This window comes from Marmota monax, unplaced genomic scaffold, assembly GCF_021218885.2.
Source record: "Marmota monax isolate L192 unplaced genomic scaffold, Marmota_monax_Labrador192_F-V1.1 WCK01_AAM20220418_F8-fsc00102, whole genome shotgun sequence".
NCBI lineage: Eukaryota > Metazoa > Chordata > Mammalia > Rodentia > Sciuridae > Marmota > Marmota monax.
The window spans coordinates 1508503-1528074 of NW_026692494.1; the positions used below are offsets into that span (position 1 = coordinate 1508503).

General features: G+C 47.5%; 2 protein-coding genes across 3 annotated transcripts in view; both read right to left on the minus strand.

Moving 5' to 3' along the window:
- Positions 1–19572, minus strand: part of Hnrnpm (heterogeneous nuclear ribonucleoprotein M) — a 230330-nt gene that overhangs the window by 87079 nt on the left and 123679 nt on the right. The window contains exon 1 of one of the 2 annotated variants that reach the window (XM_058579155.1): positions 18889–18893. The exons of the other annotated variant lie outside the window; for it this stretch is intronic. The gene's annotated coding sequence lies outside the window, so the exon portion shown is untranslated. Of the gene's footprint in view, positions 1–18888; positions 18894–19572 lie in introns of those variants that run through there. 2 annotated transcript variants of the gene reach the window in all.
- On the minus strand, positions 2430–8318 carry Angptl4 (angiopoietin like 4). The gene is made up of 7 exons (XM_046443824.2): positions 7771–8318; positions 7446–7556; positions 7197–7311; positions 4816–4929; positions 4133–4228; positions 3762–4043; positions 2430–3081 (listed from the first exon to the last, which is right to left on the minus strand). The coding sequence occupies exons 1-7, from the start codon at positions 8134–8136 to the stop codon at positions 2900–2902; spliced, it is 1266 nt and encodes a 421-aa protein (XP_046299780.1). The 5' UTR covers positions 8137–8318; the 3' UTR covers positions 2430–2899.

Here is a 19572-nt window from a genome sequence, read left to right on the forward strand (position 1 = left end):
TGAAAAAATTTAAACATTCAGGAAAATGGGAAGAATTTTTTTTTAAATATTTATTTTTTAGATGTAGATGGACACAACACAATGCCTTTATTTTTATGTTGTGCTGAAGAAAGTGAGCGCTCTACCGCTGAGCCACAATCCCAGCCCAAATGGGAAGAATTTTACAAAAAAATTTCATCATTAACATTTTGCTTGATCTCTCCCACCTTTTCACCCACCCTTCTGTCATCTTTTCTTTTTTTCTGGTGTTGGGGATGGAACCCAGGGCCTTGCACATGTAAGCATACAGCCTAAGTTCTATATTCCCAGACCCCATCATCTTATTTTTGAAACGTTTAAAGGAAAGTTGAAGACATGGATCCATTTCACCTCTAAAATGTCAGCATACATGTCATTGATGAGAGCTCAGTACTTACTTGTAGCTCTTTTCAGAGTTCATGGTTGGTTGGTTGGTTTTGGGTGTGCTGGAGATGGAACCCAGGGTCTGGAGAATGCACAGCAATCAGTCTCCTATTAAGCCACACACCAGGCTGCAAGCTGGAATTTTAAAGCTTGGGCATGTTTGATTGTCATCAACCTTAGTTTTACTAACCTATTTATGGCAGATCATTTTCCAGTGGTAGAGATATGATTACATTCTTAAAAACTGGGTTGGTAAGTTTTGATGTCTGGGAGTGAGCTGTTTGACATCTCTTGTCCAGATTAATTATTAACAGCAACCAGTTTCACTCTTGAAAGTGTCCCAGTTTGGACCATCAGTTCTAGGTCACCGTATCTGTAATGGGAGAGGCTGAAAAGGGCAACTCAGGGAGGGCAGAGATCTTTTTGTTCACTAGAGTATCACAGATACCTGTCATAGGGCTTGGCATGTAGTAGCTGCACAATAAATATTGATTGAATTTATATTTTCCAAAAACAGAAATAAATAAATAAATTTAAGGAAAACTTGAAGTATTCCAGAATAGGTTATTAGTAGATATGTGAGTAATTGGCCACAAATCCTGTATTAGTGTTTACATGACAGCTGTGCTATCCAATGTGGCAGCCACCAGCCGTGGACAGTGACTACTGAGCTATTGAAACCCGGCTGGTCCACATTGAGATGTGCCCAAAGTGTAAAACACCAACAGTTTCCTGTGACTTATCAAACACAAAAAGCCAAATATCTCAGTAATAATTTTAATTTTGATTAGATGCCAATTAATAATATTTTGAATAGGACGGATTCAATAAAATATTTTTCACTTTCTTTTTTTTCCCCTTCCCTTAGTGGTGCTGGGATCAAACCATGGGTTTCACACATGCTGAACTCGTGCTCTACCACTGAGCCACATTCCCAACCCAAATAAGATATTTCTGAAATGTACCTGCTTGTGTGTGTGTGTGTGTGTGTGTGTTAAAAGAGAGAGAGAGAGAGAGAGTTTTTTTAATATTTATTTTTTTAGTTTTCGGTGGACACAACATCTTTATTTTTTATTTGTATGTGGTGCTGAGGATCGAATCCAGCGCCCTGCGCATGCCAGGTGAACGCGCTACCGCTTGAGCCACATCCCTAGCCCTTTTTTTGTTTGTTTGTTTCTGTGACAGGCTTTCACCTAATTACTAAGGTGAGTCTTGAACCTCTAATCTTTCTTCCTCAGACTGTGAAGTCACTGGGATTACAGGTATGTGCCACCATGCTCTACTTCATATATATGTATGTGTATGTATGTGTGTGTGTGTATATATGTGTGTGTATATATATATATATATATTAAATATATATAAGTTTATATATAAACATTTATATTTACTATAAAAATACATGTGCATACACACACACACACACATATATTTTTTTTCTTTTGTACCAGGGATTGAACCCTGTGCTTAACCACTAAGCCACATCCCCAGCCCTTCTTTTTATTTTTTATTTTGCTAAGTTACACAGGGCGTCACCAAGTTGCTGAGGCTGGTTTTGAACTGGCGATTCTCCTGCCTCAGCCTCCTGAGCCTTTGGCATTACAGGTGTGCCCCATCATGCCTGGCTCTTTTTAACTTTTTTAAAACATGGCTACTAGAAAAAATAAAGTTAAACTTGCAGCACACATTGTACTTTTTGTCTATATGTTGTCATGCATTGTATTTCTATCTACTAACAAGATATTAAAAAATTAGCCATGATTCATATGCTTAAGTATGAGCAGGAAGGATTCTCCTTTTCTCTATTATGAGGGATTTGTTTTATAGTTTTTAAGATAAAAACAAGGGAGATCCACAGGATGAAATACCAAGTGGACGAAGCTGAGCTCACTTGTCGGAGGAGGGAGGAAAAACCAGTGCCGACCTTAGGGGACCTGAAAGCATGTTCTCCACCCTAGGAACATGTTGATGTGGACTTTGAAACTGTTGGTTTTTTAAAACAAACCAAAGGACAAAGAAGAACAAAATGTTCTAATGTTGCTTTTATTCCAAGAATTCTGTGGACTCCACCCAGACACCATCACTGGTGCCAGCTCATGCCACAGCACCCACACACAACAGCACCATGAGAGCATCCAGGGCCCCAGGGAGCCCTGAACCCCACCAGTCAATGTGACTGAGTCCGCCATCAAGGGCTGGCCTGGCCAGCCCCAAGTGGTCCCTCTGTGTCCCCCACTCCTCGGGCGGGCGAGAAATGGGACTCAATGCCCCTCTACCCAGGTTTCCAGGGTCTGTGTGTGCCCTGCAGCTCTATCTCAGAGGGCAACGTGTGGTCCCCACTCAGGAAGGGGCCTCTCCAGTCATGGGCTTCACCTCTGTTCAAGAAGCTCCAGTGGCCCCTGCTTAGAGCTCCTGCTCAGGCAGAGAGTACCACATCCTTGGGCCAGAGCCAAAGTCACTGTCCTCTAGAGCCTGGGACCAGGCCCTTGCAAGGTGGCTAGGAAGCTGCTACAGCCTCTGTGGGCTGGATCAGCATAGTGGTAGCCTGCAGCGGGTAGTAGCGGCCTCGCCAAGTCTTCCAGAAGATTCCCTTCTTACGCTGCTGCCGTTGCCGTGGGATGGAGCGGAAGTACTGGCCATTGAGGTTGGAGTGGCCACAGGTGCCAAACCACCAGCCACCTGAGGAGGGCAGAGGAGAGGGGACGTGGTCAAGTCCTTGGGTCTCCACATGGAGATGGAGATGAGGATGGGGTAGGGGGTGAGACTGGGCCTCAGACTGTTCACATTTTAAATGGGAAGGGTCTGGCAGTAATTGTCAAATGGTGTTCCAAGATACCCAAGGTTATGACAAAAGCAATCTCAGGGGCCCTGGGCATCCCCTACCCATAATCGCAGTTGATCTGCTTTCATAGACTGTGACCACAGCCAGTTACTGTGTATTCCTGGCACATGGCTAATATTTTTTACTTTCTATGACCAGCATACATTGCATTAATTTGTGTTAGCTTGAACCATATGAAATGATCAACATTCCATCATTTTTTTTTTTGACCCATCAGAAGGTGATCCCCTGTTTTACTTCACAAAACCCAAGCTCTGTCTCTGATTTCAAAAACACAAAGCAAGGGTGATCTGGGTGGTTCTGCTCCATGCCAGCCCCCCTCCCACTAATGTCTCACTGGATTTTCCTAACGATCCTAGGGACTGAGCACCATTTTAAAGATGGGGAAACAGGTTGGAGAAGTTACAGCAGCAAGCAGCCCAAGCGCACACAGCAAGTAAGGAGAAAGTGGAGGAAGGAAACAGATGCATTTGGGGGCTGAAGGCTGGCTGGTCAGGGTAGGGGCAAAGCTGCTCACCAGAGAGGCTCTTGGCACAGTTCAGGTCCCCGCGAAGGTCATGGTCCTGGTCCCACGTGGAGAAGGGCAGAGAGAGTCCACTGGGCGTGATGGTGGTGGCACCCAGCTCGCTGGCCACCGGCTCCGTGAGCTGCAGGCTGTAGGCTGTGTCCTCACCTCCCAGGTGGACAGGAAACTGCAGCGATTCGGCGTTGCCCTCCCAGTCCTTGAGCTGCACAGCCAGGCGGCTGCCACGGTCCCCTGTGATACTGTGCATCTTCTCCAGGCCCAGCCAGAACTCGCCTACAGCGGGAGGGGCTGCCTGGTGAGGTGGGCCCACCTCCATGGGACCCTCTTCCTCCCCTGCCTCTGGTCCTACTGGAAACACCCACCTTGGGGATCCCCGAAGCCTGTCTTGTAGGCTTCCCAGGGCCGATTGAAGTCCACAGAGCCATCCTGGCGCCTCTGAATCACTGTCCAGCCTCCATCTACCCAGAGAGGCACAGGTCACCAGAAGGCCCCTCCTCATAGGGGACCCTGGCAACCAACCCTGAGACCCCCAAACCCAGGAGAGTCACATTCCCCTCACTCTTCCCAGGAGGACTGGAGGAAGGTGAGGCAGAGGGATGACTACTATGGGCCACCAGGCAAGGGCTCGTGCTAGATCTCAGGTATCTTATCTGTGTGTGTGTGTGTGTGTATCTGTGTGTCTGTGTGTGTTTTACTCAGGATTGAACCTTTTTAAGACAGGGACTTGCTGAATTGCTGAGGCTGGCCTCAAACTTGGGATCCTTCTGCTTCAGCCTCTCAAGTAGCTGGAATTATAGTCTTGCCCTACCGTTCCCTGCTAGGCTACAGGTGGTAACCCCAGGAACCTATCTGTGAGCTTGCGATGGACGGCAATGGGGAAAGGGCTTGTTTTCATTATTGTGTTTCTGGTGCTGGAGATGGAACCCCAGGCTTTATGGGCGCTGAGCATATGCTCTACCCTGAGATACACAGGGCTGCGTTTTCGAGAAAGACACTAGGGCCCGTGAATGGCAAGAGGGTTCCCTGGAAGGTCAGTACATCCTACCTGAGGTCATTTTGCAGTTGACCAGGAAAGGTGGGGACCCTTGAGGCTGGATCTGGAACAGTCCACTTTGTCTCTCACCAGCTTCAAAGAGCTCCTGACAGTCCCGGGGCAGTCCTGAGGGCAAACAGAGAGAGGAGGTGAAGCAGCAGAGACGCCCCTGAGGCCTCAGGAGGCAAGCTGTATGTGGGTGATGAGTAGGTGAGATGCAACCCTGATCTCCTGACCCTTTCCTACATCTGCCTAAACTCTTCCATGGCTCCCTATGGCCTTCTCAGTGTAATCCATAAGGCACCTTCAGGAGCAGCCTTTGTACCCACATTCCTTCCTCTCAACGCTGCACCTCCACCCTTCCTGGCCAAATCAGCTTCTTTCCTGTTCCCCACCACCTTCCTTGTATCACATATCCCCCTACCACAGGGACTTTGCACATGCTGGTCCCTCTGTCTCTCTTCCCTCAGTAACCGCTGTGGGTCCCGGTTTCCAGAAGAATGCCTTCCCTCACCCCTAGACCAGACTTGACCTTCCAAAATGAACATGAAGGCTTCCTGCTCCCCCACATTAGGGTCATCTGGTGGTGGCTCCCCACTCCTCCTACTGAGTGGGGGCTCCAGGAGGCCAGGGATAAGGGGCAGCTCTGACCATAGGCAGCTGGCTCTACCCTGAGCTTAGCTTGCAGCCCGTACTCAGTGAAGAGTTGATGCATGAATGATGGCAGGAGTTTGATGGGGTAGGAAGCAACCGCCCGGGTGAGCTGAGCAAAAGGGCTCTCTGCTCATACCAGGGAACACTGATCACAGCTGGATGAGGCTTGGGGACATAGAGACTTTGCCCAGGGTCCCAGCTCTGAGGGGGAGAGGGCTCAGGATAGAGGAGAGAAGGAGGAAGGAAGAAAGGGGGAGAGAAGGAGGAAGAAGAAAGGGGGAGAGAAGGAACCTGGCCTTGGGTCATGGAGACTGGGGAAGGACGGCCCCCAGCCCAACCCAGATCGCCTGGAAAGTAGAGGAAAGGTCACCAGGGGGAGGGGCAGGGCCAGGATTCTCAGCCAGTGTGTCCACAACGCAGCAGCAGAGGGGCAGGCCCAGAAGGACACTTCCCGGCCCCTCAGGCAGCTCCCCTTTCCCCTACTTTCCTCTCATCCAATCAGGACAGGCATGAAGCCAAGCCACCAATGTGGTCTCCATTAGCTCCAGCTGTTTGTCTCTCAGAGCTCTGAACTTTCCCCGACTTGGCCAGGCTGAGTCTGGGAGTCCTAAACCACCCCGCACACCCCCCTTCTCTTCCACACATCTCCCTGTCTGGGCCTGTGCCTGCTGGCCTCAGAAACTCCTCATCTAAGATGACGGCTTGGGAGGGCTCCCTGGGACCCTCACCATGCTGAGACGCCAGCCCTCTGTGGGGAAGAGGGAAGGAGTCTGGGGAGCAAGGGAGCCCTCAAGACTGCAGGGCTGGAGGCCAGCAACAGGCCAGGGTGTGAAGCAAGGGATCCACACTTTCACCCAGTTGGCTGTAGACGGTCACAGATGCTGGGCAGGGTGACAGCATGGCTGTGAACTTAAGAGTGGGAACTGGGAGCCTGTGTCACACACACACACACACATGTTGTTATTTGAGATTGGGGGGAACTTGGGACATACACAATGAAAGACCTAAAACCTGTGATGGCAGGAAAAGCCTGGTGTGTGTGTGTGTGTGTGTGTGTGAGTGTGAGTGTGTGTGTGTGTGTAGGTTCAATGGGGACTTTGAGGACAGAAGTGGCAAGAGTCAGTGTGTGGGGGCTGGGGTTGTGGCTCAGAGGTGGAGTGCTCGCCCAGTATGCGCAAGGCACTGGGTTGATCCTTAGCACCACATAAATGTAAAATAAAGATATTGTGTCCACCTAAAACTTAAGAATAAATATTTTTTTTTAAAAAAGAGTCAGTGTGTGGCCTGGGAGCTGGGGGCCCTGCCACAGTTTCCCTTCTAGATTCATGCCACAGGAGTTCTTGGAGTGCCAAACCTCAGAAACCCCCACCTGGTACCTCCCGTCTATCATACCCTCCCATAAAGTCCTCCCCCTCAGGATGGTGTCCCTGAGGGATACTACCATCTCCCAACACCCCTGAAGCTTAAGTTCCTTGTGGTATCTCTTCCAACCCTGGCTCCAGTTGGTGGCCAGCAGGATTTCAAAAAAAGCCCTCTGGCTTGCTGAGAAGATGGGTGCAGTGGTCTGCCTGCACAGGTCAGGGCTGAGGAAGGAGGTGCTGCCATCAGCTTCAGGAGCTGGGACCCAAGACCAGAACCTCTCTCCTTATTACAGTGAATCTGACCAAGGGGCTGGGAACAGGAATGGCAAATGGAGGGGCAGGGAAGTGCCGGAGGACAGCAGAGGTCCAGACACTCACTGTGAAGGCGGGTGGTGTTGTGTTCCAGGCCAAGTGGGGCCATCTTGGGTAGCCTCTTTCTTTTGGCAGGCTTGGTCACTCCATTGTCAAGGTGTGGGGGAGTCAGGAGGCCAACCTGGGACAGGACAGGAGAAGGGGGAGGGTGTCAGGTGGATTGACTCATTCGGCTGCCTTACCTGCCTGGCTCCATGATGGGACCTTCGGGTCCAGCTTTGACCTCTCTCCCCACCTGGGTCAGGCTTAGGGTACCTGGCTCTGCAGATTCTGGATTCTCAGGTGCTGCTTCTCCAGGTGTCGCTGTTGCTGGGCCACCTTCTGGAACAGTTGTTCGATCCTGCTGTTCTGAGCCTTGAGCTGCGTCTGGGGAAGGGTGCAAATTTTGGTGAGGACCGGTCCTATATCTCCAACCTCCCTTTTCATCCACCCACCCATCCTTCCAAATGTCCATGCTTTGAACCCCCGGCATGGTACCCAGTGAGCCTCGGCTGTGTTCTCCCTTCCCACCCACACAATTCCAGACCAGAAAGGGAGTTGGCAAGAGTGCCCAAGAGCCAGCGTTAGCAGGCACGCATACCTGCAAGCTGCGGAGGGTCTCGGGGACCGCCTCGCCCCCGGGAACCCGGGTTTCGGGGATCGCCTCACCACCAGGAACCACGCTCTCGGGGGCTTTTGAGGGCTTGGAGGACGCCTCAGACCCCTGGCAAGCGGCCCCGCAGGCGGCCAGGCGCTGCTCCAGCGCGCCCAGCTGTCCACGGGTGCGCTCCACGTGTTCTCGCAGCCCATGGCCGAGCTGCAGCAGCCCGTGTGCCAGCACGTTCATCTCGTCCCAGGACGCGAAGCGAGGCGGCTCGGGCGGCGCGGGGCGGCTCTGAGCGCTCAGCAGCCCGGCGGTGGCGGCGCACAGCATCAGGGCTGCGCCTGCCGTCGGAACGCAGCGCATGTTCTTGGTCGGCCTGGATGTGGGGACGCAGGGACTCGGTGCAGGGACGCAGTGGCTCGAAATGCTAGGGCTGGAGACGTGGAGAACCTGGCGGAGACTCGCTGGGGTGCCGAAGGCAGCGGGAAGGAATGGATCTCGGCCTCAGGTCCGCTAGGCTCGGCTTGACCTCGCAGCGCCCAACGCCCTCTTTTATAAACCGGGTGCGGGAGTGGGAGGGCGAACCTCGGGGGCGGGGCGCGGGGAGTGCTGGGGGCGGGGCGAGCGGCCTAGGGTGGGGTCCTGTGTGTGGTGGTTATAGGGGGTGGGGAGCCTTCTGGGGCGCGAAATTCTGGCTCCCCTCGCCCTGCGCCAGGCTCTGGTTGGCCTTCCTCTGTGAACCGCGGGAGACGTGACTGGAGCTTCCTCTAAGACCCCCATGCTGCCCCCGCTGTGTTCAGTGGGGGAAAGGCAGATCGCATCTGCCGGGACATTCCTGAACCCCTTTGCGAGGCAGAAGTTGGGGAAGAGGGTAGTGAGTACTGCGTGAGAGGAAGGTCCCTCCCTGGTGCGCAGAGTTCCAAGGGGTGGGCGGGGAGCCCGGGACACCTCAACCTCCTGGTCTCAGAGGCTTCCTATGATCTCCAATTCCAAGACGAGACTGGGGCGTCTGGCTCCCAGGGTTGTCTGAGGCCTCCCACGCCCCTTCCCGCACAAGGGTTCGTCATTGCGGGTAGATTTAGGAGATTCTGTCTTGTCCGGACCTCCTGCCCCATCCCAATTGCCAGCGCCCTAGTGGCAGGGTTTGGGCCTGTATTGCTCAGAGCCTCCCCTCCTGTTGCCCACCCTCCATTGCCAGGGCTTTGCTCGTATGAAGGCAGGAACCCAGGGCACATGGAAGGAAGGTCTCCCTTCCACCCTTTCTCTTTGTTCCTTCATTCGTTCGTTCGTTCATTCATTCATTCATTCATTCAACAAAGAGGAGCTCAGCCCAGACCCTATATGGAGTTCCCTGGCTGGAGGAGAAACCCCAACACTCTGAGCCTGAGGGAGGGACAGAGGAAGATCCAAGCAAACCCGTGGACCCTGTTCATGGCACAAGGCTAAGCTTTCATTCAATTAAAAAAAAAAAAAGTCACCTACCCATTCCCCACCAACTCCCCTATACCCTGCCAGGAAGGTTAGCCTGGCACAGAAAACCCTCCTGCCAGGAAAAACCACTAGGCCGATTACTCAGAAAAAAAAAATGATAATAATAAAGAATGGAGTTGACTCAGCATGGCTGGGAGCCAGCAGCCCTGGCCTCTGGAATCTGAAACTGCACACTCCAGGGCTGACGTGCAGGCCACCACTCATGCACTTGGCCTGGTTGGGCCACATGCCAGCCTGGCTGATCCCAGCAGTGACAGACAAACGGGAAGGGCAGGCAGGGAGGAAAACCCCAGCAAGGATAGTTTCAGCTGGCCACCATCTGGCCTGTCCACCCCTACTTCCAGCATCTGAGTGGTGAACATAGCTATCCCAGGGAATCTCCAACCGCAGTATCCTCTTTCCCAGCTTCTTGCATCAAGGAAGATGATCAGTTATTTTCTAACCTCATGGGCTTTGTGATTTGCTTCTCAGGAACTTCAGTGTTGTGTCTTAGAACAAACCAGACTTGCAGAAGGCCATTGGCGGCACCTGCTAGGAGTAAACTTTTAAGACTATGATCCGCCTGGGGACCAAAGCTGGCCCTGGATTTTATCCTAAAATCTGCTGCGTGGAATGTGCTCTCTGACTCAGCCATAACACAATCACCCTGACTGATGGTTCCTTAACCATCTGATGTGTGCCAGGCACTATGCTGGGGCTGTGTTGGTGTGATGAGCCTGTCCTCTACTCCCCAGGCTTTTTTTTTTTGTACCAGAGATTGTATCCAGGACTCTTAACCACTGAACCACATGCTCAGCCCTTTTAAATATATTATTTAGAGACAGGATCTCACTAAGTTGCTGAGGCTGGCTTTGAACTCACAATGCTCCTGCCTCAGCTTCCCAAGCTACTAGGATTGCAGGTGTGCACCACCGCACTCAGTCTTACTCCCCAATTTTTTTTTTTTAAAGAAACCAATTTCCAAGCACCAGCTTTTCTGGAATGAGTGAGATGTTTTTTGTGTTTTGTGTTTTTTTTTTTTTTAAGAGAGAGAGAGAATTTTTTTTAATATTTATTTTTTGGGGGACACAACATCTTTGTTTGTATGTGGTGCTGAGGATCGAACCCAGGCCGCACGCATGCCAGGCGAGCGCGCTACCGCTTGAGCCACATCCCCAGACCCAATCTTTTTTTTTTTAATTTTTTGTAGTTGTAGATGGACAGAATGCCTTTATGCCTTTATTTTATTTTATTTGTATATGGTGTTAAGGATCAAACCCAGTGCCTTGTACATGCTAGGCAAGCACTCTGCCACTGAGCTACAGCCCCAGCCCCTACTCCCCAGTCTTGACCCCAAGCTACTCTGGCAAAAGTAAATGGTTGAGAAAGGTGGTCTGGGAACTGAATCTGTCATCAGAAAATAAAGCAAGGGAGGTGATTCTTGTTACCAGGTGGTGCCCAGCTGAATGAAGGAGACAACCCTCTGCTTTTGGGAGATTTCAGCCTGGGTAGGATGTGGTCTCTTGAACAGTGCCCTTCCAACTCTAGTCTTAGGGACTTCTAGTGGGTGGATGGGAGGAGAGAAGTTGATCTATCAATCACCCTGAGGAGCTGCTTAGACTAAAAGCAGCAGCAAAGGCTGGGGTTGAGGCTCAGTGTAGAGCCCTCGCCTAGCACGTTCGAGGCCCTGGGTTTGATCCTCAGCACCACATAAAAATAAATAAATAAAATAAAGGTATTGTGTCCAACTACAACTAAAAAATAAATATATTAAAAACAATAAAAATAAAAGCAGCAGCAAACATCTTCTGAACACTTAATATCCCCCACATATTGTTCTTTACTGTTGCCATATTCATTTAATCCCAGTAACAACTCTGTTTGAAGCACATAATCTAATTATTCTATTTTATAGATAACAAGAAAGATTGCACATTTATCCAAGTCCACACAATTATCTAGACACAGGTAAGATTTGAAACCAGACTGACAGACAGCTGTATTCTTTTTTTTAATATATATATTTTTTAATATTTATTTATTTTTTTAGTTCTTGGCGGACACAACATCTTTGTTTGTATGTGGTGCTGAGGATGGAACACGGGCCGCACGCATGCCAGGCGAGCGCTACCGCTTGAGCCACATCCCCAGCCCCTTTTTATATTTTTTTAATATTTATTTTTTAGGTGTAGATGGACACAACACAATGCCTTTATTTATTTATTTTTTTATGTGGCGCTGAGGATCGAACCTGGGTCCCGCCTGTGCTAGGCGAGCGATCTACCGCTGAGCCACAAGCCCAGCCCCAAGACAGCTGTATTCTTAGCAGACAACCTGTCCTTCTGCCTTTAATAATAAAAATCGTTCCCATTTCCTGATATGTGCAACCTCATGGAGTTCCTTCTGTATTATAACCAATAGGCTACTGCAGAAATGATGGGACGTTTAAATATATTTATATATAAAGAAAAAAACCATGGGATGTATGACTTTTTTTTTTTTTTTTGGCTTGGTACCAGGGATTGAACCCAGGGGCACTCAACCCCTGAGCCAAGTCCTCAGCCCTTTTTATGTTTTATTTTGAGACACAGTCTTGCTAAGATGTTTAAGGCCTCAGGAAGTTTCTGAGGCTGGCTTTGAACTTGTGATCCTCCTGCCTGAGCCTCCTGAGCCACTGGGACTACAGACATGCACCACCATACCCACTGGGACATGTGACTTCTGAAGTTAGGCCGGGGAAAAAACCTATGACTTCTATCTTGATCTTGCTTGGATTACTTGCTCTGGGGAGAGGCAGCCACCATTTTGTGAGGATGCTCAAGCAGTCCTTTGGAGGGACCTATGCAAGGAGGAGACTGAGGGTCACACCCAAGCAACCAACAACTTGTCAGTCACGTGAGTGAGCAGTTTGGGAAGTAGTCCTCCAACACCAAACGTATGAATGACCACAGTCTCACCTGACATCCATCAGTAGCCACATGAGACCTCAAGCCAGAACCACTCATCTAAGCCAATCCCAAAGTCCTGACCCATAGAAACTACGATATAATAAATACTACTGTTATTGTTGTTTGGGGTGCTGGGGATGGAAATTAGAACCTTGCACATGCCAAGTGAGTGTTCTACCATTGAGCAGCACTCACAGTCTCCTGATTCTACCTCTTTTTTTTTTTTTTTTTTTAAATTGTAGATGGACACAATACCTTTATTTTATTTATTTTTATGTGGTTCCGGGGATCGAACCCAGTGCCTCATGCATGCTAGGCAAGCACTCTAACACTGAGCCACAACCCCAGCCCTGATTCTACCTCTTAAAGGTCCACAGGGACAGCCATTACCATCATCATGGGGATAAGATCTTTATCTATAGACCTTTGGGGAACACTCATCTGAACCAAAGTACCATATAATTATGGGGCCCAAGAAGGCCCACCATCTGCCATCTGCAAGCTTCAGAGTCAGTAAAGCAGGTGGTATAATTCAGTCCAAGTCTGAAGGCCTGAGAATAAGGAGCTCTAATGACTGAGAACAAGAGAAGATGGATGTCTCAGCTGAGAGAGAGAGAGAGAGAGAGAGAGAGAGAGAGAGAATTTTCCCTTTCTTCATCTTTTTGTTCTATGTAGCCCTCAATGGTTGGATGGTGCCCACCCACATTGGTGAGGACAGATCTCCTTTCCTCAGTCTGCTGATACAAATACTAATCTAATCCAGAAACACTCTCCCAGACATACCCAGAAATAAAAGTATCCTGGCTATCTTGGCATCCCTTAGCTCAGCCAAGTCAATACATAAACATTAACCCTCACAGACTCCACCACCAACACCATCAACACCATCAGGTAAGGAGTTGTGGTTGCAAGACATGCTGCTGTGGTTTGGATGTGATTGGGTGTTTCTTCCAGAGATTCAGTGTGAGAAGCTTCATCCCTGATGTGATAATGTTGAGGTAGTAGAACCTTTAAGAGTCATATATACAGAGAAACATACAAATATATATGATGTGCATACATATGTAAATACATGCACAGATTATATGTCATGCCTACATACCTACATATGACATGCATGGAAAGAGAAAACACACTGACATCATGTCTGAACCACTTGTGGGTGTATTGCACATGGATTGTGTGCCTTTTGCCCCTTACTAAGGGGCACTCTTACATAACCATAGTACAGTCAGAAGCTTCAGGAAATGTAACCCTGACCTTGTACTCTTATCTAATCTACAGTTCACATTCCAGTTCCATCCATGTCCAATTATGTCCTTTGACACTGTGTTTTTCTCTTCAGGATCCCATCCAGGGATCACAGGTTGCATTTTGTTGTCATGTCCTCTTGGTTCTCCTTTGTCCTTCAGGACACTGACGTCTCTGGAATGCACACACCGGCTAGTTGTAGAGTACCCCTCACTATGCATCTGTCTGGGGTTCCCCAGCAGGTTCCCATGAGGTGTTTTTGGCTGTGTCCTTCTCAGTGCCTGATACCAAGTGGCACTCGATGTTCCTTTGTCCCTTATTAGCACTATTAATTTTGATCCTTTTATTTTATTATTTTTTTTAAAGAAAGAGTGAGAGAGAGAGTGAGAGAGAGAGAGAGAGAATTTTTTTTTTAATATTTATTTTTTAGTTTTCGGCGGACACAACATCTTTGTTTGTATGTGGTGCTGAGGATCGAACCCGGGCCGCACTCATGCCAGGTGAGCGCGCTACCGCTTGAGCCACATCCCCAGCCCAATTTTGATCCTTTTAACCACATAATTTGAATCCAGGATGATCAGTCCTGTTCTGGGGGAAACCCACTAGAAAAGGAAATGATTTCACCAGGTAAGGCTTCTTGGAGCTGGAGAAGGGCCCCAAGGCTGACGGTCTCCTGGGAGGTATCCAGACAAAGAATCTAGGTAATAGGTGATCCAGGTGTAGGAAAGAGTGTAAAAAATATACTCTGGCCAGGAATGGTGGCCCACACCTGTGATTCCATTGACTTGGGCGGTTGAATCGGGATGATCTCTAGTTCAAGACCAGCCTGGCAACTTAATGAGACTCTGTCTATGATGGTGCACACTTGTAATCCCAGCAGCTCAGGAGGCTGAGGCAGGAAGATTGTGGATTCAAAACCAGCCTTAGAAATTTAGTGAGACCCTAAGTAACTTAGGGAGATCCTCTCTCAAAATAATAAAGAAAAAAGGGTGGGGGATGTGGTTCAATGGTTAAGTGCCCCTGGGTTCAATCCCTGGTAGCAAAGGTAAATAGATAGATAGATAGATAGATAGATAGATAAAAATTAAAAGGGCTGGAGTATAGTTCAACGGTACAGTATCCCTGGGTTTATTCCCCAGCAGTAGGGTTGGGGGGGTATTGCACTCTGGCCTGACACACATGTCAGAGGAGGCTGTAAGATTTCAGAGGAGGCTGTAAGATCACTGGGGGTATTTATTCAGACACTCTGCCCAGGAAATGGCTTTCACTGTCCCTGGCAACCGAGCATGGTATTTCCTGCTGCCCTCTGCTCACATGCAGGTCACCAGGAAAGGGCAGCCCTAGGGGAGAGAGTTCAGAGACTCAAGGCAGAAAATATGACTCAGAACCTGAACATCTAAACTTAGGACTCAGAAAAGGATGAGCAGCTTCTGCCCTCTCCCACCCAGTGTCCGGGCCCATGCTTCCTCCCAGCCTGGCATCTTTTTTTTTTTTAATAGTTGTAAATGGACAGCATGTCTTTATTTATTTATTTATTTAATGTGGTGCTGAGGATCGAACCCCCGTGCCTCACACAAGCTCGGCAAGTGCTCTGCCACTGAGCCCCAGCCCCAGCCCCCAGCCTGGCATCTTGTACACAGCAGGCAAACAGAACTAAGTCACCAAGGAAGTAATGACAACTATAGTAGTGAACGTTTACACCAGCAGACACTTGCACAATCTATTTGTGTCATCCTCAGATCAGCGCTGGAAAAGAGAGAGGTCCTTCTTCCCTTTTTGTAAAGAACAAGAGAAAGTAAGCATCTGAGATGTTCAGGCATTTGGCCAAAATCACATACAGTCTCTAAGGGTCAAGGTTTGAACCAAGTTCCAAACCACCGAATGTTTTTTACAGCTTGTTGTTGTTTTGTGTGAGAGCTTTGCATGAGGAATACGTTTGCATATCTCCAAACCCCCAAACTCTAAAAAGTATAGTAAGAGAAGTTGCCTTACTCTAATCATGTATCTACACAAAATATTATTCAAGAATATGTGTGAGTGTGTGTGTGTGTGTGTGTGTGTGTATATATACATTGATTGATCCCAAGGGCACTTTACCACTGAGCTACATCCCCAGTCCTTTTTATTTTTTGTTTTGAGACAGGATCTCTCTAAATTTGCTGAGGCTAGCCATGAACTTGTGATCCTTCTGCCTTAGCCTCCTGAGTCACTGGGATTACAGACATGATTCATCACGCCCAATTTCAAGAATATTTTATTCATAATCACTTTCAAGGGTTTTGTTTGTTTGTTCTGTATGTGCAATCATTTTCAGTTTTAAAATAGCGGGAAGGACTGGGAACAGGGGTGCACACTTGTAAATCTCAGTATTTTATGAGGCTGAAGCAGGAAGATTGCAAGTTCAAAAGCCAGCCTCAGTAACTTAGTGAGGCCCTGAGCAATTTGATGGAACCCCATCTAAAAATAAAATGGGCTGGGGATGTGGACCAGTGGTTATAGGATCCTGAGTTCAATCCCTGGTAGCAAAAAAAAAAAAAAAAAAAAAGTAGTTCCTTCTCAGCTAGGCACAGTGGCACTCACCAGTAGTCCCAACTATTTGGGAGACTGAGATAGGAGGAGGATCTAAGTTTGAGGCCAGCCTGGGCAACTTAGTGGGACCCTGCCTCAAAATAAAAAATAAAAAGGACTGGGAGTATAGCTCAGTGATAGAGCATCTCTGGGCCCAATCCCCAGTACAACAAAAAGAAAAAAAAGTTCCTTCTCTCTTCACCTTGAGTTTATTTAGAGAGTTATTAGCAATATCCCCCAGTTTTACACGGGTTGTAGAATGTTGTACTCATTGTTCGTTTGCATTGGGGCGGTGGGAATGGCCAGGGCCCTGTGCCTGCCACAAGGCGCTCTCCCACTGGGCCACACGGCAGCCCCAAGCACTGTTTTGCATCTTTTTTCACTTGACATAAATATCAAAGCTCTTTTCAAATCACTCTGTACCAGTGTCCTTGGTAGTTATTATTTTTCTTTCTTTCTTTTTTTGTGGTACTAGAAGCCAGTGTCTTGCACATGCTAGGCAAACACTCTACCACCCAGCTCTGGCCCCTGCCCGTGCTCCTCGTTTTTTGGTAGCAGCACACTACCCATTTTATGTTTGTACCGTGCTTTATTTTGCCAGTCCCTGTTGAGGGTTGCTTGCTTTGTTCCTCATCTTTTCCTCCTGGAAACCACGCAGAAATGAATAATCTCGCAGGCTGTTATTTTACACGTGTACAGTTATACCTATACAGTAAGTTCCCCAAAGTGGAATCACTAGGTCAAAGAGGACGAGTATCTGTAAGTTGGGTGAATGTCACCAAACTGCCCTCCGTGGGCGCCGGTCACTCCAGCACTGTGAGTTGGCTGATTTCCCCTCACCGTTGCCAACACATTGTTTTCTTAAACTTTTGGATTCTTTTCTTTTTTGTTATTTAAACTTTTGAACTCTTGCCAATCTGATAGGTGGAAAATGACATCTCACCTAATTTTAATTTTCATCAGAGTGTAAGATTACCTTTTCAAATGTTTAATGGCCATGAATACTTCTTTTGGCCGATTTTTATTTTTATTTCTTTTCTTTTACAGGGCTGAGAATGGAACCCGGGGCCTGCTGCCTGTGGGTGAGTGTGCTGCACTGAGCCCTCTCCCCATCTCTGGTATGTTCCTTTCCTTATGATGTCTAGAATCTCTTTATGAGGTGATGAACTCTTTTTTTGTTTTGTTTTTCTTTTGTGATTTAATTATTTGTGATATGAACTGCAAACATTTTCTCTTTCAGTTTGTCATTTGTCTTCTGACTTTGATTTTTTTTTTTTTTTGGCAAGTGAATTTATCGATGTTTTTTCTTTCCTTTCTTGCTTTCTTTTTGGTGGGGGGAACTGGGATTTGAACCCAGGGGTGCTGAACCACTGAGCTACATCCCCAGCCTTTTTATTATTATTATTATTATTAAATTTTGAGACAAGATCTCACAACATTGCTGAAGGCCTCACTAAATTGCTGAGGCTGGCTTTGAATTTACGATTCTCCGGCCTCAACCTCCAGAGCCACTGGGATTACAGGATTGGGCACTGCGCCAGGCCCTTTCTTGCTTTTCTATTTTTATTTTTTCTCTTTTCTTTTGGTGCCAGGGATGTAACAGTCCTTGTACATGCTGGACAAGGACTCTACTACTGGGCAAGGACTCCACTGACTTGTGTTAATGACACCCTGAAAACAACCTAAATGCCCCATCGTGGGAGACAGCCGGAGATACAACGTACTTCGAAATTGGATCTGGGACAATATACTGCGTGTATTTAACAGGAACTAAAACAAAAAACAAAAAACTGACTGTGTATCCAGTGACATTTTTTTAAAAGCATGTTTATGAGGAAAGAGACTGGTGAGAGACACAAATGAGTGAAAAATCTCATGTACTGTTTTCCTGGATACAGCTGGAGCACCTGTAGTCCCAGCTACTTGGGAGGCTGAGGAAGGAGGATGGTTTGAGCCCAGGCCAACCTGGGCAACATAAGCAAGACACCCTCCCCCGTATCAAAATAAAATAAAATAACTGAACAGTATATGTGGTTCTTATATTTACATTTAAAGGGGAAGGGAATGATATTTATCAAAGATCCATGAAAAAAAAATGCAGCCAGGCAGTCAATGACTCTTAATAAAAAACAAACCAGTAGTAATGAAGTTGTTTTGCTGAGAAACAAACCTGAATCTGAAAAAAAATATTTCGAATGCCCAATGTCCAAAATATGTCCATAACTGTGGCTACGGGTCAAATGTGGCTGTGGTGCAAGCACTTGGAAAGGTGGTCAGTCCAAATTTCTATATGCTATAAATGTAAAATAAATATCACATTATTATCAGATCAGGAAAAATTGTTTTTTAAAAAAGTAAACTATTTGGCTAATTAAAAAATATTGATCACATATTTGAATGATCAAATTTAGGGTGTGATGGATTAAAATGAAATGATTATGATTAATTTCATGCTTTTTACCTTTTTAAATCAAAGTGACTACGAGAAAATTTTTATATTCACGGCTCTATTTGTGGCTCAGATCATATTTTTACTGGCTATTGATCTAGAATTCTGTACCAAGTTTTAGGAGATAGGGTGTTACAGGTCCGGGGCCTTCCTGGAAACTGAGACGGCATGACAACCACCCACCCCCACCCCCTTAAGCCCTGATTCTTGTGATCAAGTCAGAAGGATTTCATATATGTCACTCAGAGTAATAGGCATGAGTTTATCAGGACCAAAGAGAAAGGGGACACTCTCAAGTGAGAAAGTGGGTCCTCTTAGAAGAGGGACAGCATAGCTCTCCTGTCATTCAGTTTTATTGGAATCTCAAGGAAGATTGTAGAGAGTCCTTTTTTTTTTTTTTTTTTTTTTTGGACTAGGGATTAACCATAAGGCACATCCCCAGCCCTTTTTATTTTGAGACAGGGTTTTGCTAAGCATCAGGGCCTCACTAAGTTGCTGAGTCTGGCTTTGAACTCGCTATCCTCCTGCCTCAGCCTCCCCAGCTGCTGGGATTTCAGGTGTGGACCACCATGCCTGGCTCAGTTCCACCTTTTGACTTTTGACTGAATCCAGCAGGATGACATCAGGCTTTTGAGTACTCCCTCGGCATGACAATTTCAGGTCCCTTAGGTCTATTCTGACTGGTTCTAACTGGAACCTATTTTGCAGATTTTATGATTAGCGGGAATCATTCTTATCTCCCTGAATTCCAGGATCTGGTCTTTTTTTTTTTTATGTTTGTTTGTTTTTGGTACCTGGGATTGAACTCAGGGGCACTCGACCACTGAGCTGCAGCCCTACGCCTATTTTGTACTTTATTTTGAGAAAGGATCTTGTCGGGAGCCACACTGGACAGGAGCTATGTACACACCTTTAAGTCCTGAGTAAAGGGATACTGAGCAGTTATTGCACCCCGAAATACATTGGACTTTTACTCCCGCAGGGATAATGAGGCGTGGCTCCGAGAGTGGAGGTCACCTGTTGGGGTTGAGCTACACTCACCTGTTCCTTTGAAATCCTACCCGTTTGCCCTTTTAGGGATAGACTGTCCCATGGAAACTCCCCTTGTGTGTC

Coding starts and splice junctions, on each gene's coding strand:
- Angptl4 (XM_046443824.2), bottom strand. CDS start 8,136: ATGCGCTGCGTTCCGACGGCAGGCGCAGCCCTGATGCTGTGCGCCGCC. Junction 7,312..7,445: donor TCCAGAATCTGCAGAGCCAG/GTACCCTAAGCC, acceptor GTCCTGTCCCAG/GTTGGCCTCCTGACTCCCCC. Junction 4,930..7,196: donor CAACACCACCCGCCTTCACA/GTGAGTGTCTGG, acceptor GTTTGCCCTCAG/GACTGCCCCGGGACTGTCAG.